General features: G+C 37.1%; 1 protein-coding gene across 3 annotated transcripts in view; it reads left to right on the top strand.

Annotated features, from left to right (window-relative positions):
• Birc6 (baculoviral IAP repeat containing 6) overlaps nucleotides 1-25,227 on the top strand; it is a 191,750-nt gene that overhangs the window by 106,150 nt on the left and 60,373 nt on the right. For all 3 annotated transcript variants that reach the window (XM_032908919.1, XM_032908918.1, XM_032908920.1), the window contains exons 33-49: nucleotides 549-680; nucleotides 1,771-1,986; nucleotides 2,615-2,798; nucleotides 3,142-3,297; nucleotides 6,530-6,663; nucleotides 8,435-8,588; nucleotides 10,672-10,788; nucleotides 12,353-12,507; nucleotides 12,970-13,096; nucleotides 15,636-15,746; nucleotides 16,610-16,743; nucleotides 19,244-19,371; nucleotides 20,817-21,379; nucleotides 22,444-22,619; nucleotides 23,115-23,211; nucleotides 23,347-23,541; nucleotides 24,106-24,306. In XM_032908919.1, coding sequence (XP_032764810.1) covers nucleotides 549-680; nucleotides 1,771-1,986; nucleotides 2,615-2,798; nucleotides 3,142-3,297; nucleotides 6,530-6,663; nucleotides 8,435-8,588; nucleotides 10,672-10,788; nucleotides 12,353-12,507; nucleotides 12,970-13,096; nucleotides 15,636-15,746; nucleotides 16,610-16,743; nucleotides 19,244-19,371; nucleotides 20,817-21,379; nucleotides 22,444-22,619; nucleotides 23,115-23,211; nucleotides 23,347-23,541; nucleotides 24,106-24,306 — 2,980 coding nt within the window. The remainder of the gene's footprint in view (nucleotides 1-548; nucleotides 681-1,770; nucleotides 1,987-2,614; nucleotides 2,799-3,141; nucleotides 3,298-6,529; nucleotides 6,664-8,434; nucleotides 8,589-10,671; nucleotides 10,789-12,352; nucleotides 12,508-12,969; nucleotides 13,097-15,635; nucleotides 15,747-16,609; nucleotides 16,744-19,243; nucleotides 19,372-20,816; nucleotides 21,380-22,443; nucleotides 22,620-23,114; nucleotides 23,212-23,346; nucleotides 23,542-24,105; nucleotides 24,307-25,227) is intronic.

Here is a 25,227-nt window from a genome sequence, read left to right as displayed (position 1 = left end):
ATAGCCTGTCTGTGTAAGGGTTCCCAGAGCGCTCAGATACTTTGTTTCATTCATTCTTCTATATTTTATAGGTAGTGTTGTATTTTGTTGCCTTTAGGTTTGTGTAGTTGAGTGAGTGCAGTGAGTAAGTAAAATATTGGCAGGGAGGTATGCAGTGTGCCTCCTTTTATGTCTAGCCTCTTCCGGGTTGGGGGTTGTATTCTTGGGTTTCACTGTGTCAAGTCTATCAGTACTTTGCTTTGTAGATTTTTACTTTTTATTTGTGTGAATGTTTTGCCTGAATAATGAGCATCTGGTAATTGAGGTACCAGGTCACCTGGCACTGGAATTACAGGTGATTGCTAGCTGCCGTGTGGGTGCTGGGAACTGAACCCAGGTCCTGTGCAAGATCAGCAAACTGCTGAGCTATTTTTCTAGCCATAGTAATTTAATTTTTTATTCAGTGGATTATTTATTTGAAATATGAGTTCTGAGGGAAATATAATAATTTACATTTTTGTTCTTAACATTGGTATTTTTAAGATTAAGTTGTTTATTTGTATTTTAAGCAACTTAACCTACTAAAGGCAAAACAGAAGGCTTTGGTGGAACAGATGGAAAAAGAAAAAATACAGAGTAACAAAGGCTCATCATATAAACTGCTAGTAGAGCAAGCCAAGCTGAAGCAGGCGACCTCCAAGGTAAGATGGAATCATAGGGCGTTAGTAATGGTCGGGAAACTAGGTAACATGTTGTTCTTACTAGCATTCCAAATCCCTGCATGCGCTTTACTGCAGGAAGTGTAGTGTTGACTTTACCTCTTAGTATATAACCTTCAGAATGGATTCTGAGTCAGTAAATTAGAGCTCGTGTGATTACTGTGCGATTTTATGGATTGATCATTTGACATTGATGGTTCTGTCTGTTATTTTCATGCTATAATAAAAAGCATTATAAATATAATCTCCTTTTCTTTTTAAAGAAAAGTAATAAGTAAATACTTGTCATTTCTTTTTTCTCCAGTTATGCAAAGATTGAGGCTTGGTGTTAAACTTTCTTCATATTGAGTTGCGCATATGACTCAACTGTTTTTGCTTCATCTGAATTAAGTTCCAGTGACTTTTTTTTTTTATAATACAATTGATTTTTTTCCTCCTGGTGGTATTTGCCTTTAATCCCAATATTAAGTAGGTTGAGGCAGATGGAATACAAGAAGCATGACTCTTGTCTCAAAATAGAGAAAACAGTAACTACACAGTAAATTTATATTCATGAGTCCATATTTACATACCACCCAGGTAACATTGAGTTTTACCTTCTAAAGTTTATATTTAAATACTTCTGTAAAGTATACTTTTCTGGATTTTAAAATAATTTGAATCAATGTTTTGATGAGATTTGTTTTAAATATTAAGTTCTATCTATTTTATGGCCTGTATGCAATTCTGTTGTATGTCATGGACTTTAAATAGGAGATAACTTACTCCAATCAATATAGACAGCTTTTATTCTTAACTTTTAACCAGGTGTGAAGGCTCATGCCTACATCCCAGCATCTGCAAGATTAGACAGGAAGATCAGAAGTTCAGGGTCACTTAGAGAGGGGCTGGTCAAAAGAGGCAGTTGTTTTAAACAGAACACCTTCCCCTATTTTTTTCTTGGAAGCTTATGATATATATGAATATTTTGTGCATTAGAAGTTGTATGTTGGGTACTTTTACCTTCAGAAGTGTATACTGAGACGTTTCCATTAAATAAACTTGCTTAAATCATGTATGTTTCTCTATGCAGCATTTTAAGGATTTGATTCGCTTGCGCCGGACAGCAGAATGGTCTCGTTCTAATTTAGACACTGAAGTTACAACAACAAAAGAGAGCCCGGAGATTGAACCTCTTCCATTTACTCTGGCCCATGACCGTTGTATCTCAGTTGTGCAAAAGCTTGTCCTGTTCCTCCTCTCCATGGACTTCACATGCCATGCAGACCTCCTACTGTTTGTCTGCAAGGTACGTACAGTTTTTGATTGACATGACAGTAAAGAGTTGGCGTTTCTCTTCTCCTGGGTCTTACTCTCCTTGTCTCATCATGCCTTGAAAGGTTTAAAAAAGTCCTTTTCACTTAGTTCCTGAGAAAATCAGACACATTTTTTATTTGGATAAAACTTGAGGGTTTGAAATTTAGATAATTTGGGTGTGCCTATCTTTAATCTTAATATCATTTCACATAGGAAGTAAATTAACATAAATGAGATAACTGAATGACTTTGAATGCCATGATTGTTTTTGTGCAACACATTCATTGTTTATTTGTAAATATTCACCCAAATTTAAAACCAGTCAAAAGTCCGGACCTGATGTTTCACTTCTTTAATCTCAGCAGTCAACACAGCAGAGGCAGGCCAGCCTGGTGCACAGAGGGCGTTCCAGTTCAGCTAGGGTTACACAGAGAAACCCTGTCTTGAAAATAAATAAATAAATCCAGATAAAATATTAAAGGTGCAAGGTTTCATTGTATTTCATTTTAAGTAATTTATAGAAAAAAATCAAACATCTGCTTTGAAAACTGCTATATCATCTTTTTTTTTTTTTTAATTTAACTGGTACTTTAAGCATATGGTTTCATAATGTGTTTCAGGTTCTTGCACGCATTGCAAATGCAACCAGGCCAACCATTCATTTGTGTGAGATTGTGAATGAGCCGCAGCTAGAAAGACTGTTGTTGCTTCTGGTTGGAACTGACTTCAATAGAGGAGACATCTCTTGGGGTGGTGCCTGGGCTCAGTATTCTTTAACCTGTATGCTGCAGGACATTCTAGCAGGTTTGTCACAATTAACTTTTCTTCCATGGTATAATTAGGTTGCCATTCCACAAGTAATGTCTAAAGAAAAATGTCAGAGCGTTCTTAAATGCATAAATGTTGCAATAGCAACCATTTAACCTACTCTTTGACAGTTGGAACAGTAGTTTTAGAGTTGCTAGGTGACTAGTACACGGGTATGGAAGCCTTGTTTGACTATTAGCAAGCAGTATGCTGCTTACTAGTTCTGCTGTGACCTTAGAAAACTACTCTGTTACACTCTGTTAGCCTCTTTATCTGTTACCTGTGGGTAATAGAAGCATACAAATTATTAAAAAGGTTAGGACTGTCTCCTCCAACACAGGAGAATTGTTGGCTCCGGTAGCCGCGGAAGCAATGGAAGAAGGCACAGTGAGTGATGATGTCGGGGCAACAGCTGGCGACTCTGATGACTCTCTCCAGCAGTCTTCTGTTCAGCTGCTGGAAACCATAGATGAACCTTTGACACACGAGATAGCAGGTGACTTATAAAATTACATCCAAAATAGCCCTCACTTCTGTCTTTTAAATGAAAATGGATTTTCAGTTGAGGAATGTTAATGACATATAAAGTTGAGTTTTGTGTTTTCTGTTAAACAGACCTTTTTTTTAAAAACATCTTTTGCTATCATTTCATAGTATTCTAAGCATTTTAATTTAGTAGTCTATATATTACTTTCATTTTATCACATTATAAGTATTATATATTATCTTAATTTTTTTCTGGTGTTGTGGAAAAAACTACCTAGAACCTAATTAGCAACTTAGGAAGCAATTGGGACAAAAGATCAGTTCACATAGTGGCTCACAACCATGAATTACAGGGATGGACACCCTGATTTATGTAGGCAGGCTACAATCAGACACCCTCTTTCACATAAAACGCCTATTTATGCCTGGTGGGTGGGCAGGCACCAGGCCCAAGAGGAACTGTACAGGCCTCTGGGTTCCTGTGGGGGAGGGCCCAGGGCGGCAGCCCTGCCTGAGACAATTGCCGCCCAGATCCTGAAGGAAACAGACCGGGTTTCTCTGCACCCCAAATCCGTGGGGAGGTGAAGAGACTGCTCTCTACACATTGCTGATTCAGAGGAAAACACGGAGGCCATGTGGTGCAGAGAGGGGGAGGGAGGGGAGAGAGAGAACACATAAAACGCCTCTAAAGGTCCAACAGTTTAGAAATTGAGGTTTTGTCCCCATCACTGACTGAAAGAAAACAGGTCATAGTGACAAGGCCTATAGGACAGTTTAGCCACTGTCAGAAATAGCAGAACAAAAAGAAACTTACTAGAGATAATTGATGGCGAGAGGCAAGCTAATCCCAGATAATGGAATATCCAAACACACCAAGAAAAGCAGATCTAGATTCAAATCATATTTGATCCTTGTGCCCATGAGAACTCCTTACTTTATCTTTTCCAGGAAAACATAAATAAACAAGTAAGAAGCCCATACAATTGAGAATCTTAAAATGGAAATAAAGCAATCAGAAAGAATGGTACCCTGGATATAGAAAACCAAAAAGAAGAGACAGGAGGCTTTACCAACAGGGCCAAGAGATGGAAGAGAGAATCTTTCACATTTCAGTAATACCAAAAGAAAAATACAGGAAATCCCAATGAGAAGATCAAACCCCTGGATAATAGGTGCCCTCAAAGAGGCTAGATCCCAAAAAAGATGATTCCAGATCTAGATTGGACAAAAAGTTGACAGAAAGAATATGGGATTAAATAGACCTATCACTTTTACATGTTGATGTGTTGAAGACAAAGTTGAAAGCTCTTGGTCTTTAATATCCAAATATTGGGATATTTTATATATTTCTTTTTAAAAAAAGCTGTATTTGTTAATTTACATGTATAAACTTTTTGATAAGCTGACTAATCCTTTTCTATATGTAAGTTTTGTTTAGTATTGAATGAAGACACACACACACACACACATACACACTTTACATCTTACAGTCGGTTTCAATTGTTTGTTTTAGTCATAGTTTCCCTCATAATTCAGTCCTTTCAACTGATCCCTTCTTCATTTGAAAGACAAAATTGGTCAAAAAGCAGGCCCTTTCCCCCATTTGGACTGCCCAGCTTGTGTGCCTCAAGGAAGAAATAAAGAAAGAAATTTGTCATCAGTGCATGTACTCCTTATGTCGCTTGCTTAAACAAAAAATTAAAACTTTTTAGAATTTAATGAAAATGAAGGTACAACATTAACTGCATCTCACTTAGAAACAAAAGGACCATAGCCCAGAACCAAAAGTTTTCTTAATCAACAAGTAAGTAACAAAGAAATGATAAAGGGAACATATTTCAGGTTTTCATCATGTAAAACAAAACTTGAAAATACAGAAATTAGTAAAACCAGTTAAACAACCCCCATAACTCTAAGTCTTTAGGTCTCCCAAACAAAAAGGCCCAGGTCATTCTATGAATGTGATGGAGCATTTACCACAATATAAAGAAACCCAACAAAGGATGAAATTTCCCTTATGAACATTCAGCGCTTAAAAAATCTCAACAAAATTCACTGCAGTTATAGAAAACCACTTGGTTTATAAAAAAACCATTGATCCATTATATAAACAAACTGAAAGAATAAACCATATCATTTGGGAAAGAATAGGAACGGCCCATATTTTTAGAAACCAGTAGATGGAGAGAAACTTGATTTCAGGGACTACTTATTCAATATAGTTCTTTAAAGTTCTAGCCAAGCAATCAGTCAACAAAAAGGAGGTCAAGGGGATACAGATCGGAAAAGAAAGAATTCAAAAATATCACTATTTGCAGATATAAAAGTTCCACCAGAGAACTACTAAAGCTTTGGCTTTAACTGAGTTCTTGATGATACTACTAATATAAAAAGAATTAAAGCTGATAAACAAAGCAAAGTAATTAAATAAATCAGTTTGAAATACTTTAAAGAAAGAAAATTGCATAGACCTAAAATGTGAAAGATCTCCCATAACAAAGGATATTATTCCATTTTGATAAGCTAATGATTAGACAGAACAATTTGCAAAATTCTTAATGCTCAACAATAAAAGGACTAAGATTTCAAAGCAGTCTCATGGTTTGGTACAGAGACAGACAGATAGACCAATGAATAAATTCCCCCACACACCTATCCTTGATTTTGATTTTTTTTTTTTTTTTTTTTTTGTGCAGATTTTTTCACCCTGTACAAAGCTTAAGTCGATCAAGGACTCCACATCAAACCAGACACACTCAAACTAATAGGGGATCTGGAAGACATGGGCCTGGAAAAAATTTCCTGAACAAAACACCAATGGGCTCTAAGATCAAGAATCCTGGGATCTCCTAAAAGGTGGTCAGGACAAAAGCAGCAACCAACAGATTGGGAAAAAGATCTTTACCAATCCTACAACAGATAGAGGCCTTATATCCAAAATATACAAAGAACTCAAAAAAAGTTACAAAGACCCTAAACAAATGGGGTTCAAATTCATGCTTTTGAGAAACACCTAAAAATATAACATCTTTAGTCATAAAGTGTGAGAATGTCAAAAACTGATAAGTTTGAGGAACACTCCTCCATTGTTGGTGATTAATTCTTAAATATAAATATTTAGAAATTTTAAAGTGTATGTGTTGGATGCAAATGAAGTGTTTAGTTCTATGACATTAAACAGTGTTTCATTTAAATTTCATGTCATATTCTCTGGCAATGAAATCTTTTTTAATCATCTGAAGGTACACCTCCTCTCTCTTCTTTGGAAAAAGATAAGGAAATTGACCTTGAGCTACTTCAAGATCTGATGGAAGCTGACATTGACCCTTTAGATATTGATTTAGAAAAGGATCCTCTTGCAGCCAAGGTTTTTAAGGTATTTTGTATTAGAATTATTTCATCTTATACATTGTGTCTAGTAATTAGACACTTAGGCACTTAAGACACACTCTGTCTGAACTGGTTTTAAGAGATCTGTGTACACAATATTCAATAGATAGGCAGTGCACAGGTTATTGTATTAGAATCACACGAAACTTTCCACCAAATGATCCATCATATTATCCAAGTGAAGTTTTAAGAAACACACACAGACAGACTGAGATAATTTCTTGTGTTTTTCATTTGAAAGACAAACAATCATTTCTGCCCAGCTTGTGTGCCTACCTTGTCATCCAGTCAATAATAATAAAACTAAAGGAATCACAAAACACATTTCTGAATAAATAGTGGGTTATCCAAGAAACCATAGCAGAAACTAAGAAAATCCAGAGACAAATGATAGTAAAAATGTGTCCTATCAGAACTTCCAAGATACAAGAAAGTCCTAAGAATGTTTATAGCAATAAGTATGCATAATAAAAAATATTGTAAATGTCAAATAACTTAATCTTGAGGCTTTCAAAAAATAAATACCCAATCCTAAACCCAGATGGCCAGAAACTAATTAAATAGATATTAAAAGAACAATATATAGAATCAACAGAAGAGGTGGTTCTATGAAAAAGTTAAGCTAAAAAATCCTTTTCTAATGTAACAGAAAGCAGGAGTAGTAAGGAAAATCACGCACATTTGCTGTCAAATATAGCCCATTGTGCAGCATACAGCATGCATTAAGCTGCAGCAAGTACTTTGTGGCTCTTAAAAAGCAAAGAAACAATAGCAATGTAGCTGGAAGTCTGACTCAGCAGTTCAGAGCATTGGCTGTTCATACCGAGGACCTGGGCTCTACCCATGTGGTGGTGCATAACCATCTGTTACTTGAATTCCACAGGACCTGATACCTTCTTCTGGCCTCTGCATGTATTAGGCATGTGTGGCACACAGACATATGCTTTAATACACATAATAAATTATTTTTAGTATAATTTAACATAATAAATTTAAAAGTACTAGTGACAAGGGTGTTTTCATCTTCAGTATCCACATGGTAGAAAGAGAGAAACAATTTCTGGAACATAGTCTCATTGGCTAAATAAATGAACTTCTAAAATTGAAGTAAAGATAAAATGACCTCTGCATGTATATGTAGACATTTTTTAATACATAATAAATTATTTTTAGTATAATTTAACATAATAAATTTAAAAGTACTAGTGACAAGGGTGTTTTCATCTTCAGTATCCACATGGTAGAAAGAGAGAAACAATTTCTTAACATAGTCTCACACTAAATAAATGAACTTCTAAAAATTGAAGTAAAGATAAAATGACAATTTCATATGTAGTACATTTTTTTTCTCTTATAGTTATATAGTAAGAATTCCTAGAAGCCAGGAGATAATAGTTATGGATTACCTGACTTTCAGGCAGCCTTTTGGAGTTTTTCCTAAGATGAGATCATTGCTGTCATCATTTCTGTTTCTCTCCATCCATTTTTAATGGAGATACACTTGTAATATTTATGTAACTATTGGTCTTTGGAACATTATTTTATTAATAATGCTAGTTACCTTTCAGGTTGTAATCATACATGTTATTTTTTTTGTCAGAAAATGAGCATGATATTACTGAATCATTTTGTAAATTAATAAAATTCCAGCAACTTTGGGGAATTTAGCAGGAGAAAAATGTTTATTTTGTATTCTTACTGGTCACAATATTGAATGTATGCATAACTCAGTGAAAACATTAACTTTTCTTTTAAAGCCTATAAGCAGTACATGGTATGACTACTGGGGTGCCGATTATGGTACCTATAATTATAATCCTTACATTGGAGGCCTGGGGATGCCTGTAGCAAAACCACCGTCAAACACAGAGAAGAATGGATCCCAGACTGTCAGTGTTTCAGTGTCTCAGGGTAAGTGTGCATAAGAACATTTTAAGGCATATACTAAGAGAGAGAGTTAGACATTTGTGTTTTCTTTTGAGAAATTGCGTGTACACAGTTTCTGGATTTGCTGTTACTAATGTGCTCTTTACCATCCATATCTGTTTCTGTGAGCATGTTGAAAGAGCTTCCATGTATAGGTGGTCCACCTGATCTCTCTTAAGCTATTTGATGATTATTTGATATGTGAAGTGACAATATATTATTTTATTGTAATTTCCTTTTTCTTTGAGATTACAATATAGTTACATTATTTCCCTTTTCCCTTTCTTTCTTCCAGTCCTTCTCATATATGCTTCCTTGCTCTCTTTCAAATGATGGCCTCTATTTTTATTCATTGTATTCCATGCAAATATAGAGATGTATAATCTTCCTAAATATATAAATAATGTGCTCAGTCTGTAGAATGTCACTTGTATGCATGTTTTCAGGCAGTTTGGGCGGTCATGTTAGTGAGACTTCATGGGTCTAATATTTGGCACTACTGGAAAACAGTCTCACCACCAACCAACTCCCTGACCTCTGGCTCTTAAAATTGTTCTGCCCACTCTTCTACAATGTCTCCTGAGCCTTAGGTATGAGAGTGCTTTCTAGGTGTATTCATTGGGATTGGGTTTATAGCTGCATTTTGATTGATTATCGTTTCATATAATGGTCTCCATGTGTTGCAAAGAGGTTTCCTCGATGTGAAGACTACACTTACCTGTGGGTATTAAGGATTAGTGTTCCAGTTGTTGTTGTGGAGTATGCTGATTCAGAAGAATGGTGAGTGTAGGTTCTTCTCCAAGATCCAGGACTTCACTAACATTCAGTTGGCTAGGTTCTTAGTACCAGGCAAATTTTCTCTTGTTGAACAGGTCTTAAATTTGAGTAGAGAGCTGCTCATTCTTAAGGAGGAAACATTCAGCTCAGTTCCAGCTCAGTGGCCCCTGATGTGCACGGCATCAGCAGTAGGAACTCACCTTCCACATTGGGCTTCCACAGACAATAGCAGCAGTCTGTGTGTTTTAGGAGTCTCTTGGACAACCTTGACTGACAGCTCAAAAGAGGGCTTCCAGTGTCTGGTATACAGGGTTTTGTTAGGGTTTGCCTCTTGGAGAGTGTATTAGCCTAGATCAAAACATACATTTAAATAACATTTATACACATACACATTAATACATATTTATCCACAGAATTGCATTTAATTTCTTTATTAGTAATTTTTTTACCTTAATTGTGCTTGTGTGTGTATGTACACAAGACCAACACGGAGTATGTTTCTAGATAGGTTTTTATTAAATTTTAACTTGGTCCTTGATTTCTGTTTTTATAAGGTGTTTATAATTTATTAGTGTGATTCATTTTTATTGTAAACTGAAGACATAATATTTTAATTTTGATTATTTTCATGTATTGTTATTAAATATACTCATTAAAATACTTTGATTTAATTGGATATGCACATTGTCTCAAATATGACTAATTTTACTCTTTAAGTGGCCCTTGGCTCTATGATAAGTCGTCATAATTCTTTGAGCATTTCCAAGTTCTTGAGTAAAGTATGATTATGACGCAACTTCCTTTCCTTCTTTTGCTTGTATTTGATTAGTATCTTCTATAATTATTATATTTTAAAAATTGTCTAAAGTAACAAAATTTGGATTGTAGTTATTACTGTCTTAGTGTTTCTATGTGAGTGGGTGTCTACACATTTATCTATGCCTAGTATGATAAACTAACATTTATTTCTGTATCTGACAATCCTCTGTTGAGGGTGGTTTTGTTGTTGGTTTGTTTTTTGTTTTTCTCTTTTTTATTAGGGGAGCCTATCTCACTTCTTCAGTGTATTTCCTTCCATTGTCATATGTCACTGACTTAGTCCATGTGTCCCTGTGCCACTCACTTCCCATCTGAGCAAGTGGTTGTTCAGATGACTTCCTTGGTTTAGTCCTTGATAGCACGTGCCAGCATTTCTTTTTGTCCTCCTCTTGGACCAGATGCTGACACCTTTCTGTAGCAGGGAGTCCATGAGTGATAACTCTTCAGCTGTGCCTCCTCCTCCCTTTTGTAGCTTTAGATGCTCGCCTAGAAGTTGGCCTTGAGCAGCAAGCAGAGCTTATGTTGAAAATGATGTCTACTCTGGAAGCAGACTCCATCTTACAAGCACTGACAAATACATCTCCCACCTGTAAGTTTGATAAGAGTTCACATGGTTGCAATGGATTATTTTTCTTCTGAGAATCATCAAGGTCACGTTTAAAATTCTGTGTGGTAAATTTAAAGCAGCTTTGAGTATATGACTTATAACCTTTATAACTTGGTGGCCTATTGTGAAATGAGACAGTGTATTCACAAGTGGACATTTGAGGTGTGCACCAAATGTAGACTCAGTCCAGAGACCTAAGCATATTTCTGTCTGTGCTGCTGTGACAGTAAGGAAATTCTAGGGAATACTACATAACTCATTATTTTTATTTTTATTGTGCATCCATGACAAAACACATTTTTTAAATATTACCATCTTTGCTTTGAAATCCTAGGCTGGATAGTATAAGTGAAGCTTCAGTCAAAAGTCTTTTAACCAAATCCCAAAATTGAGAGGCGTCATGTCCTAATTACAGCAAGAGAAAGGCAATCTTTTGTCTAATGGTCTGGGCAGAAACAGGTGATCTGCCAGATGCGAGCATTGCTGAAGTTGATGTATGCTGACGTATTCCTGTCAGGGCAGTGCATTCCAAGGAGTACCCTGCTTGTCAAAGACAACATTTAAGGAGTGGTGCTCAGGAGTAGTTAACAGTGACATTTTCCCCTTAGGCATACATGCCACTTCCTTGTCTCGTAGGCTGAAGGAAGGAAGACCATAGTTGGAAGTATCGTGGATGATCATGGTCTGAGAGAACTCACAAACTACTACTTCCCTTTGTAAATGGAAAGTTTACAATATGCATTTCTTTCTTGCTCACAGAAGATGAAGGAATAAAAGGAGACACTCCTACTATTAGTACATAAAAAACATTGTACAGTATCTCATCTATTATGGGATCCTCGTTTATTGGGTCCAGTCCCTCATGACATGAGACAGTGCTGTATGCCTTCAAGATCTCATTTCATTATTTGATATTGGTTATTTAAAATTTATTGGAAGCCTTTTTAAAATATCTATTTCTGTTACTCTTCTGCCCTTGACCACTGTCCTTCCATCCAAGTGTGTCCCTTTTAGTTTAATATTCTTGAGTGTAACATAAATTTCTCCACAATGTTCTTATATTTTCTGTTCCCCATAATAGGTTTTTATTTTATTAATTCTTGTGTGATCTTGAAAAACAAACATTGAAAAACTGTACAGTTAATTCTAAAATGCAGTCAAGGTTAAGAACTAGTGAATTCAGGGTTGTGGGTCTAGTTCAGTGGCAGAGTTCTTTTCTAGAGTGCTACACCCCAAAATTTACAGTACAGTAAAACACAAATGCAGGCACTTCATATTTTGCTGTATTCTAAAACTGCCTTCTTAATAATTATTCAAGGTTTTCCTGTGCTAACTTTGGAAAAGTGGTAGCGGTTAGTGTTGTGAATTTGTGAGTCTCTCTTCTCTTTATTTTCTAGTAATTCATAAAGTAATTTTCTGAAATATTAGTATAGAACCATTGTTTACTATTTAATTTTAATAAAAAGTCTTCAACCTATTCTTGCCTGTTAATTCACATGTGTTCTGAAACTTGCTCATGAAGTGGTACTTGTGTTTGATTTTTCAGTTTCACAATCTCCAAGTGGAACGGATGATTCACTTCTAGGGAGTTTACAACCAGCCAACCAGAATAGCCAGCTCATAATACAGTTGTCATCTGTCCCAATGTTAAATGTTTGTTTCAATAAACTGTTTTCCATGCTTCAAGTCCATCATGTTCAGGTAGGACTTTAAAGGAAAGTAATGTATTTTGACATAATGTTTAATATTGGTTGGAATTGAGTGAAAAGTTTGTATATGACCTCACCATTTGTTATATGTAGTTGAGAAATATTTCCCTCTCCTTTAGTGATCAGCCATTTTTTATTTTCATGAGTTTAAGCATTGGTACTTTTCTTTATATTGTATATAACCCTGTGGTTTTAAAAAATTGACTTCCCATTTTTCGTTGAGAAAAACATGGGTTATGAAGGGAATTATATATTTTAATTCAGTTGAATTATAATTTATCACGACTTTTGAAATATGTTTGCTTGTGAACCTAATTAAAATATCTAGGATATGATGAGAAACAGGTTATTTACTCAGAATGTCATAGGCATAAAGATTGTTTTTGAATGGTACTTCATAATATAAGTACATTTTCCTCATCTTAGTTTTCCTTCCTTTTATTTTTTTTTAAAGTTGGAATCACTTCTTCAGTTGTGGCTCACATTGAGCCTTAATTCTAGTTCATCAGGGAACAAAGAGAATGGAGCAGATATTTTTTTATACAATGCTAATCGGATACCTGTCATCTCATTAAACCAAGGTAAGGTTTCTTTTCTGGAAAACCATTACTATAATCCAAATAGCAAGCTTAAATATACATAATTAGGATAAAAGGTACGTTATCTTTAGTGTTAAGATTGCATTATTTTGGTGAAAGAAGTGCTCTGTGCCTGGGTGTGACAGCGTTCATCTTTAATCTCAGCCTTTGAGAGACAGAGGTAAGTGAGACTTGAGGCCTGGTCTGCATAGAGAGTTATGGGCCAGTCGGACCTATGGTGAGCCCCCACCTCAGGCTTTTAAAATAAAGAGTTTTTGGTTTTGTTTATTTGAAAGCATCAAGACCTGGCTAATGTTTTAAGTCAGGTGGTTCGGCATGGGTTTCAGGCCAGCCAGGATCTACATTTTGCATTGTGAGGACCTGGGAAAAAAATGTCCTCCTCCCTCTTTTGTATCTTTCTACTTCTCTTGTCCTTCTCTTTGCTCTCCCATTCTCCTCCCCTTCTTCCCTCTGCGTGTCTGTCTGTCTTCGTATTTCCTGTCTCTGCAGAGAAAGGCATAAGCTGTCCTACGCTATCACTGCCTTCCTTATTCCCTGGAGCAAGTGTTTTACTTAACTTGGGTCTAGGTTGGCAGCTGGCAGCCTCAGCAGTCTGCGGTCTCTGCTGCAGTCCCAGGCGTGTAGGTGTCGCCTGGGCCTTCAGCTTTGTACATGGGTTCTGGGTGCTTACCCTCTGATGGAGCCTTAGATTAGCAGAGCGAATACTTTTCCATGCTGTGCTAGCTCCCGGCCTGTTTGCAGTAATGTATTCTTTTTCACACTGAAGGTTTAGTTCCTTAGTGTTCCTTTGGTGTGTGTTTCTGCTTCTGTTGTGGAATTATTGTTTCCTTTTTAGTAAGGTTTTCCATTGTTGCACTGGAAGCTTATGTTTGGGTTAATTCCACCATGAGGGCTGTAAGTACAGGAATGGGTCTTGGTTATTTGTTTACTTGGGTACATTTAATATACTGACACTCTACATCTTCATTCCTCTTTTCAGCATTACTTTTGTTTTTTATGCATTTAACTAAAATTTGTCTCTCTCTGGGGCACTGCCCCGTGTCCCTGGGTTCAGCATACTGCCAACTGCCACGGTTGTAAGGTCAGGTGGCACACACTGACCTTCAGAGCCGCATCTTGTATACACTTGGTGATGTATGAGTGGGCCTTTGCCCATGTTGGCCTGTGCAGTGTTTTGGGTGTTCTCAAAGCAAAAAGGGAAATTTGAAATTTTTGCTTTGCATGATTTTGTGAGTGAATAGACAGCCATTTTCATGGTCGACCACAGAATGCTTTCTAAAAGCTGACTTTCAGGGACTGGAGAGATGGTTCAGCAGTTAAGGGCATTTTTTTTCTTTCCTGCTGCGGGCCCAGGTTTGGTTCCTAGCCACCTTCATGGTGGCTTATAGCCATCTACAATTCATCCAGTTCTAGGGGACCCACCATATGTGCAGGCAATCGCTTATACACATAAAATAAAAGCTGAGCTGTTGGGTTTTACCTTTCTTCCCTGCTTCCTCTCTTCTTCCTCTCCTGTCTTCCTTTCCTCCCCCCCTTTCTCCTTTCTCCTTGACAAGCTTTGTAGCCTAGACTTAGAAGCACATGCTACTTCTAGTCTTTCTGGTCGTTTTTCTTTAAATTAAAGACTATTTTCTCGTGCACATGTTTATCAACATTTAATTACAGGTGAGAAGATGAACATTTCCAATGGTTCTATTTGTTGAACTTGGAAAATTTTCCTTTTGGGTCATTAAAGTGGTCTTTTGGTTTTGGATTTCAAAGTTTATCTTTTTGTTGTTGTTTTAAGCTTTTGGCATTCCAGCTCTTCCAGATTTCTATTGTTTCCTTCCTTAATAGCTGTCAACAAGCATCTCTACAACAAGTTTTAAGGAAGGGTAGTGCCCTGGTTCTGCACAGTCTGCTGTATTTGATGGACACTGTGTACTCTTGAGTAATTTCTTTAGACTTCTCCAGCTGCTATCACTTCATATTACTTCAGTAGTTTGAGTTTGCTCTTTTTTTTGAAGTCACATTGTTTTTGATTGGTATACAGTATCCCAGATTTTTTAGGGTGCTTTTTTATAAGATTTTTGTTCTGAAGAATGTAACTTACAGTTAAATCACATCGGATAAAAAGTATATTAGATTTGTAATGATAACATTTCATTGTATGTCCCATGGTGAGCTTTAAACTTACCTTGTTATGGAGTTCCTACAATGTGTATGTGCTCCTGAGTGTGTCTGTATGTGAGGTCAGAAGAGGCATCAGTATCCCGGGAACTGGACTTGATGCAGGTGTAGTTCTGTGGGAATCTTAGGGAGAGCAGTAAGCGCTCTCACCCACCGAGCCATCTCTCCAGCCTCTGGTTACCGGCTCTTGCTGTTTTATTTGTACTTAGTGGAGAATAATTTGGGGGGGGATTTTGAAGATACTAGTTAATGAGTTAATTGTGTAGAAATAATTTGTATTTTGTTTTTAGTCATTAATAAGCATTCAGTTATCCCAATTAAATACATTTCCTCCCTTTCTTTTTCTGTGTAGCATCAATTACTAGCTTTCTCACAGTGCTAGCTTGGTATCCAAATACTTTGCTCCGGACGTGGTGCCTTGTGCTTCATAGCCTAACACTCATGACGAATATGCAGCTTAATTGTAAGTTCAAAATTTATTTATATTGATTTCTGTCATATACTTTAATATTTCTTATATTAAGTTGTTAATGTATGTCAATTCAGAAAATGAAATATTAATTTAAGGATTCATTTCTTTTTATTTCATTCTTTTAGTCTCTACATTTTATCAGTATTTGGATGTATTTCATGTTTATTTAAACATAATTTCATTTAATAGAACACCCTTTACACTAATATTTAAAGTATTGTTCACTTTCTGATTTGTATTATATTTCCCATAAAAAAGAAGTATGTGTTACATATCCATAGTTCACAGATATAACCTGTGGATGACCAAAAGAATAGGTCTTGCCTCAGTTTATCTTAGAGAACTGAGTTAAAAATTCTCAAGTAAGTGTTTCTTTTTCTGCTTCTGGAAAGAGAATATTGTTACTCTACCAAAGGCCATTTAAGACTTAGGTCCTTCCCACTTGTCTGTGTACCAAGTACAGATGCACTCATGTGTTTTACAGTCTGAAGGGGGGAGGCGAGAGGAGACATGAGGTAGATGAGGAGCAGAGTGCTGTCAGTCAGTCTTCTGAGGAGACACTATTGAACTTGGTCTTCTTGCAGGTGAAACAAATACTCTGCTGTAGCACTGTATTCACAGTGCTCTTTTACTTTTGCTCTGCGAGTCTTTGAACTCTGCCTGTAGCTCTGGCAATTCTTAGCTTGTTTTTTCTCTTGCTCTAACATCGTCAGGACTGGCCTGCACCAGCCCACGTGATTGAATGTTTTAAAAAGGAATGTGGCATTATTCTTTGCAATGAAAAAATACATATAAACACTGCATTTCATTATCATTAGGAGTTATTTGTTCCTTTCTTTCCCTTTTTTAAATAGCTGGTTCCAGCAGTTCTATTGGAGCTCAAGAGACTACGGCTCATTTGTTGGTTTCAGATCCAAACCTTATTCATGTGTTAGTGAAATTTCTTTCTGGTACCAGTCCACATGGGACAAATCAGCACAGCCCACAGGTAATGTAATCCTTAACTACTGATGTGTTCAGTCTCTCGGTAAACAGATTTGTAAAGTACAATTCTTTTACAGTAGCCTTTATGACAGACTGATAATAAGCTTTTCTGTACACAGATGTTTATTTGTTTGAGGTGGGGTCTTACTATGTAGATCTGGTTGTTCTGGAACTCACTATGTAGACCCCACTGTCCTTGAACACACGGAGGTCCTCCTTCCTCTGCTTCCTAAGTGCTGGGACTAAAGGTGTGCCCTACTGTTCCCAGCTATTGCTCTGTTTTGAATAATTTAATGAACATTAAAATTTGCAGGGGTACTAAAATTTTCCTGTAACTTCTCATTTAATGAGTGCTATTATTAAGAATGTTAATTAATTTTAGTCATTTTATTCTGTTAATAAATTTTTCCAACCCCCCCCCAAAAAAACCAAATGTATTGCTCTAGAATGAGCTTTATGCATCTCATTGTAGATTTCCTTCTTATGAATTTTATTTATATTGTAATGTGCTGCTTCTGTTTAAGTAATCCTACTTAATTATTGTTTCTTGGTAAAATTGGCAGTGCGAATTTTTTAGCATAAAGACAGTAAAGATTTTTTAAAAATTAATCTTTATACGTATCTTGGTTTTATATCAGAAATATGACTGATTTTTTTTTAATTTTTGGGATTAGCAATTATTGTTACATAATTTTAAAATAACTTAGTGGGTTTTGGTGTGTCCTACTTTTCATAGATTCCTCTAGAATTGTATTATTTTTCTATCAAAGCAAATTGGCCTTATACAAAAGACCACTGTGTAGGAATTCTGCATCGTCATCCTTAGCCTGAAATGGGTCTGCTCATTGAGTGCTGGTTACCATCACTCATTTTTTCTTCATTAATTTATTAATTTATTCATTTTACATCCTGCTTGTAGCCACCCTTCCCCCTTTTCCTTCTCTGTGAGGGGGAGATACCCTCCCCCCCACCGACATACGCTGACACAGCAGATCCCTGCAGGTCTGTCTGGCGTACCTTCTCCCACTGAGATTACTCAGGGCAGGCCAGCTGGAGAACAGGATCTACATATAGGAACAGGTCCTGCTCCAGTTGTTGAGGAACCTGTATGAAGACCAAGCTGAATATCTGCTGCATATCTGCAGGGAGACGGGCCTAGGTCACGCTCTTTGGTTGGTGGTTCAGTCTCTGGGAGTCCCCAAGGGTACAGGTTAATTCTTCCCCAAGGGTACAGGTTAATTCTTCCTGTATAATTTGTATCCCCTCTGAGTCTCTTAGTCCTTCCTCTAACTCTTTCATAAGATTCCCTGAGCTCTGTACAGTGTTGACCTCTGCATCTGATTCAGTCACCTGCTGGGTGGAGCTTCAGAGAGGATGGTTATGCCAGGCTCCTATCAGTAATAGTGTCAGAGATTGGCTCTCTGACATGGGCTGTGTCTCAAGTGGGACAGTCATTGGTTGGCCATTCCCTCAGTCTCTATTCCATCTTTGTCCCAGCAGTGCTTGTAGACAAATTTTGGGTTGGACATTGTGTGTATGTGTTGGTGTCCTTATCTCTCCACTGGGAGCCCTGTGCTACAGGAGGTGCCACTTCAGGCTCCATATATGCTCTACCTGGAGTCTCAGCTAAAGTCACCCCCATAGACTCCCAGGGGCCTTCCCCATCCCTGTCCTCTGGCATCTCTAGTTTGCAACCCCAGCCACTGATTTCATTCCCCGTCTTGGCCTTCTCGCCTGGCTCTCTCCACACCTGATGCCTATCACTTACGAGAAAGAAGTTTGGGAAAGCAGGACTTTAGAACTTGATATAGATGTACTTTAGCTTTAAGGTTTATTGTTTCTGTCATTGTCATTGGGTTCTTATAGCTCTTGGTTTTACTGGGCTTTGAAAACATGACCACTGGCGAGTCAGTTAACCGGAATCCAGTTCTGCTTTTTGTTTTTTATTAAAATTTTATGTGCAGAAATGTTTTATCTGCATGTATGTCTATGCACCAGAGGCATGCCTGGTGCCCATGGAAGTCAGAAGAAGGCCTCTGATCCCTTTGGACTAGACTTACATAGACAGATATCAACCACCGTGTGGATTTTAGAAATCCAATGTAGGTCCTGTGGAAGAGCAGCTAGTGCTCTCAATCACTGAGCCATGTCTTTAGCCCCAAATTATTTTCTTTAGGGATCACAGTTTTTATAATGTTCTAAAATTCAGTGCAAAATGTTCTTGTAGTTTGGGAAGTGTTACAAAGACATTTGGTCATTGAAGCAAATCTTTTTTACTAGTTATATAATCACAAAGAAATAGGATTAATAATAGAATATTCATTTTTAACCTACAGTAAATATGTCAAGACCTAAAATACGAATTTGCTTTTTCCTGTCCCTGTTGAAATTTTGTTTTTCATATGAAGTAGTCTTACACTCTAGCTCCTAGCTTTACTGTTGGCATTCTGAACATGTCGTTGGTCTCACTCGGTGGTTTTCAGTGGATGTGTATTTCTCTTCAGGTTGGTCCAACAGCCACACAAGCTATGCAAGAATTTCTCACCCGACTACAAGTGCATCTGTCTTCAACTTGTCCTCAGATATTCAGTGAACTTTTGCTCAAGTTAATTCACATTCTGTCCACGGAAAGGTAAATTATAGCATGTGCTCCTATACATGTCCTGATGTAAAAGTGAATGTGGGATCCAAGAAATATACTTTACCTCGGGTTTTAGTAGGCCAGAGGACAGTTGGGCTGAGGGCTGTGGCAGAAGGGTTCACTGAGGGTGGGTTTTGGTGATTTTCATTTCCTTTCAAGTCTCCCAGGCTCTGTTCCTATAAGAATGTTGTACCTCAAACTCCACTGATGGTTTAATAATCTTGCAGCTTAGTTACAGTTTTTAGCTGAAAGCTATTCAATTACTTAAATTCAGCAAGGTGATGGTGGTGCAAACCTGTAATCCCAATTCCAGCCCTGGGGAGGCAGAGGCAGGGGGATCTCTGTGAGTTCAAGGCTGGCCTGGTCTACAGAGCAAGTTCCAGGATAGCCAGGCCTACACAGAGAAACCCTACTCAGACAACAAACAAAAAAAATTACTTAAATTTTTATGAAATATATAGAGAAATAAGGACAAATTTTTAAAATACATAATACTAATATGCCAAAGAAAGATAGCTTAAAAATGAAAGTCACAGTTTCATCTCCTATAGAAATCATAACTAAAAACAAAAGTATGTAGCATTCTAAAAGGATAAATTTCTGCCATTCTGTGTTAATTCTTAAAACGATTGAATGTTTTAGTATCACAGGTGGTCAGGTGACATCGAGTCATTGTCTTCACGGTATAATCCTCTGGCATCTGCCTTACACGTGGAAGGCAAGCCCTCTATCTCTGAGGGAAGAAGGATTCTTTAGAGAGAAATAGGAGTGATTTTAAAAATAAGTAATACTAACATGTCAAAGAAAGGTAGCTGAAGAATGAAAGTAACAGTTCGACCTCTTGTAGAAATCATAAATAAAAACAAAAGTATGCTGCATATTAAAAGAATAAATTTAAGGAATTCTCAGACTTAAAAAAAATCTTCTATTTATTTTTACTTTTTTTCATTGTTTTAAGATTTATTTATTATATACACAGTGTTCTGCCTGCATATGTGCCTGCCTATCAGAAGAGGGCACAAGATCTCATTATAGGTGGTTGCTGAGAATTGAACTTGGGATCTCTAGAAGAACAGTCAGTGCTCTCGACCTCTGAGCCATGTCTCCAGCCCTGAAAAAAACTTTTAATGTATGATATACAGTATTGTCATGATGTAGAGGTAGAAAAACACTACCTGATTAGCCAGTGTCTTCATAATACTTAAATGACTACTTTAGAAATCAGCTGGTCACATAAAAATCTTTTAATCTGTTACTTTCAGCTAATTTGTATACCTGTATTTTTCTCTTTTCAATTTCGAAGGGAAGCTGTTTTTGGTTAGGTATAATAAAATGGAGACGAGCAGAAAACTTGTGTAATGAAGAAACATTGTAGTCAGTCAAAGTTACCTAAAGTGATTTAATTTTTAATCCTCTGTTTTTCGCTCTCTCTGCAGGGGGGCCTTCCAGACAGGTCAAGGACCTCTTGATGCCCAAGTGAAGCTGTTAGAGTTTACTCTGGAACAGAACTTTGAAGTCGTCTCAGTTAGTACGATTTCTGCTGTGATAGAGTCTGTCACCTTTCTGGTGCATCACTACATCACTTGCTCAGACAAAGTCATGTCTAGAAGTGGATCAGATAGCTCTGTTGGTGCTCGAGCTTGCTTTGGGGGACTCTTTGCTAACCTCATTCGTCCAGGTGATGCAAAAGCTGTTTGTGGTGAAATGACAAGAGATCAACTCATGTTTGATTTGTTAAAACTTGTTAACATTTTAGTACAGCTGCCTCTTTCAAGCAACAGGGAATACAGCGCAAGAGTGTCCATGACCACCAATACCACAGATAGTGTTTCAGATGAAGAAAAAGTTTCAGGAGGCAAAGACGTCAACGGAAGCAATACCAGCATCCCAGGATCTCCTGCCTATGTTGCTGACTTGGTCTTAGCCAACCAGCAGATTATGAGCCAGATTTTGTCTGCTCTAGGCCTGTGTAATAGCAGTGCCATGGCAATGATAATTGGTATGTATTTGGAACATTGATCTCATCTTTTCTTGCTATTGTACCTATTTTTAATTTTTTTATTAATTTGCAACTTATGCTATTAGTGAATACTTTTATAGAGTGGCTTTACAGGAAATATACTATCAAAAGATTGTTTCTGTCAGTTTCAAAAATTCTGATAAAATCTTAACAAGGCAAATTGATGAAGAAATTAAAATTAACTAGGGATTGTGGCACAATGCCTTTAATTCCAGCACTCAGAAGGAAAAGGAAGAGGGTTCTCTGTCAGTTTAAACTGAGCATATTTTACTTAGTGACTTTAATGTTAACTATAGAGACCCTGTATGAAAAAAAGAAAAGAGAAAGCAGACTTAAGACATCTGTCTTCAGTACCTGTAACGGCTTCAGTGTATTAGACAACAGCAAGACCTACCCCATTCCTGCATGTTTTTATGACATGTGTCATTATACTTTTACATGCCATTGTTTAACTTTTTTAACATTTGGAAATTAAAAATGTAAAAAGACTTTAACAAAATGTAACAAAGTTTATGTCTGATACATTTTCTGCCCACTAATATTCTCCTCTGCCCCCCAACTTTACTTCCTGTGTATATGTTTTACTTGGCCATAAGTCTGCACCACCTGCATGCTCTGTTCTCAGACTAGAAGAAGGCTTCAGATCCCCCGGGACTGCAGTTACAGACAAGTGTGGGCTACTTACCATGTGGGTGCAGTTAATCAAAACTGGATCCTCTTCAGCCAAACCCTTTACTCTCTTCTTGATTCAATACTGTCATTTAGAGTGATGCTCTCTTCGTCACGCAGTAGCGCCTTCTTTGTATTAGCATACAGTGGGAGATCTCATGTAAGGCAGTGCACCCAGTACTTCTTTGGATACCTCTACAGATACTTTAATCTTTAGAGGTCTGTCTGTGTGTACGTGTCTGTCTGTCTCTCTTTCTGTTTTTGAGAAAGTAAAGAGACTTATGTATCCATCCTTTAATGTTTTCTTGAGAAACTGGATTTTTAAACTGTTATATATGTACTTTACAAAATGTATAATCTTTTTATCAAACTAGGTGCAAGTGGCTTACATCTCACCAAACATGAAAACTTTCATGGTGGGTTAGATGCCATATCAGTTGGAGATGGATTATTTACTATATTGACAACACTCAGTAAGAAAGCCTCTACAGTTCACATGATGTTGCAGCCAATCTTGACCTACATGGCCTGTGGATACATGGGCAGACAAGTACGTTCTATCCAGCAGCAGCTGCAGTAATGTAACAGTTTGATAGTAATGCAAATAGAGAGTTACATAGCCGACAAAATAAGACTGTCCATGAATATATTAGAAAAGAAAGGAGCCATGTATGAACAAAGTAATTATTTCAGTTTTAATAGAAATTAAAGAATAAAATTTCATGGTACGGTAATTTTAAAAATGACTACCGAGGTAGAAAAAGTAAATACTTATATTCTGGAAAGTCCCACTACTCCTTTTCCCTGAGATTGTTTCCCCAGCATCGTTATTAGCAGGATGTTTCCTGAGATGTTACAGGACTACTTAAGAGGGACAACTCAAAATTCATCTTGATTTCTCTTTAGTTAAAGAGTATTAGGGTAAATTTTTATTTTAATTAATTTAGTGGTAATTTTATATAGTGTGTTTTGATCATATTAAGAAATGTAGTTGTCGAGATTCACAGGCCCTTATCAAATCATGTTGTGTTTGTTTACTTTTTAGGGCTCTCTTGCTACTTGCCAGTTATCTGAACCACTGTTGTGGTTTATTTTGAGAGTGTTGGATACTAGTGATGCATTGAAAGCATTCCATGATATGGGTAAGAAAAAAAACCTTCTCTGCTATCATTTTAGCATGTTTCTTTTTAGCTAATGTTTTAGCATGGTCAGTTTTGTACTCTTAATGACCAGTCTTGTTCCTAGGATTCTTCTCATTTAGTATTCTTTGAATTTAGGTGGAGTTCAGTTAATCTGCAACAATATGGTTACCAGTACAAGGGCTATTGTGAACACTGCGAGAAGTATGGTGTCAACTATTATGAAATTTCTTGATTCTGGTCCAAACAAAGCCGTGGACAGCACTTTGAAGACGAGAATCTTGGCCTCTGAGCCCGACAATGCAGAAGGAATCCATAACTTTGCACCCCTTGGTAAGACAGTGGCCCTACCTCTTACTACTATGTCTCAACTTAGTGTTTGAATGAGGTAAAGAAAAATTAGTTGTTGACACAAGTTAATATTAGATTAGTAACATTTTTAAATATAAAAAGTTCCTCTTATAGGCTGTTGGTACCAAAACTTTCTACTAACTACAACAGTTTTAGGTCAGTTCTCTCTTCAAATGTTAATCACCTTGAAAGCTCTTAAACATTGATATGTTTTAAACTTTTAATTTAGATGTTTATTCCTTCACACTACATTTCTTTCATGCTTTTCCTATTACTGTCTCATGAACATACGAGAAATAAAGATCATTATTTTCATGGTTAAAGTGTAGTCCTCAAGACTTCTCTACTTTACATGTGGTCACTAATTGTCCTTTGTCATCTGAGTAATGGAAATACTTTGATCATCGTGCGTGGTGACTGAATATGTAACGATTCCAGCAGATGTTTATTTTCTGCTCATTTTCATAGCTTAATATTCATACTATCGTCTGAATATTTCTCAGTGTTTTACTACATCCTGTATGCTATTTAAATGTTTTCTTGTAGGTACAATCACTTCTAGTAGTCCTACTGCCCAGCCAGCTGAGGTGCTCTTGCAAGCCACACCGCCCCATCGAAGAGCTCGTTCTGCTGCGTGGTCCTATATCTTTCTGCCAGAGGAAGCTTGGTGTGACCTTACCATCCACCTTCCTTCAGCAGTGTTGCTGAAGGAGATACATATTCAGCCTCACCTTGCATCGCTTGCCAGTGAGTACGGGGAGGCATCGTGAGAATAACAGTTTAGGGCAGATGAAGGTGGGCAGTGCTATCCAGCAAGCCATCCTATGTGCACTTTTGGTGTTAGGTGGTATGGCCATGGGTTTAATCAGTGTAGGCTAGCTTGCTTCCTTTGTTCGTTTGTTTCTCTTTTTTTGTATATTATTCACTTGGTTCATAATTGAATATATTTTATCAGGACATTTTAAGGTAAATTCCTTAAAATATTTGGAAAATCAATTCCAGATTAAGTAGAAGCAGATTTTTTGTAGCTTATTCATTTACGGTGCTTGACACAGTTTCCCACTGTGGAGTTACTTAGCTTCTCTCAGCGTATTCAGTCTGTACTGAGACTGTTGCCATATTCGCAGTCTGTACTGAGACTGTTGCCTTCGTTTGTCTTCACTGTCTCAGTGGTACTCAGTGTCACTCAGTTGGATGAAAATCTCAGGGAGAGTTCATAGATTCTTAGTGTATTTGGAAGAATATTTTTTTGAAAGGTAGATTATAATCTAGTTATATTATTCAAACTATTCTCATACAATTAATATAAGGTGAAAGTCAGGCATAATGTCCTGTGCCTGTAATTTCATATCATGGGAGCAGGAGAGAAGACATTTTTAAGCTTGAGGTCAGACTGTGATACTGGATGAAATAATACAAAAAGAATAACATATACCAAAACCTTTCTTTAGCAGGTCATAAACTATTTTAAAAGACAAAGTACTGCCTGACCAGGGTAGCATAGGTCTATATTCCTACCTACTTAGGCTCACGCAGGAGGATCTACAGTTGAGTATCTGCATGGGTGTTGTGGTTGGGCAGCTAGAGGAGCCTAGTTTTCAGACAGAAACAGTGACATCATCTAGTGATGTCGCTCACTGATGGGTCCTTTCCCATTAAGTTTTGCAT

This window comes from Rattus rattus, chromosome 7 (genome assembly GCF_011064425.1).
Source record: "Rattus rattus isolate New Zealand chromosome 7, Rrattus_CSIRO_v1, whole genome shotgun sequence".
Lineage (NCBI taxonomy): Eukaryota > Metazoa > Chordata > Mammalia > Rodentia > Muridae > Rattus > Rattus rattus.
This window is presented reverse-complemented; position numbering and strand designations above follow the sequence as displayed.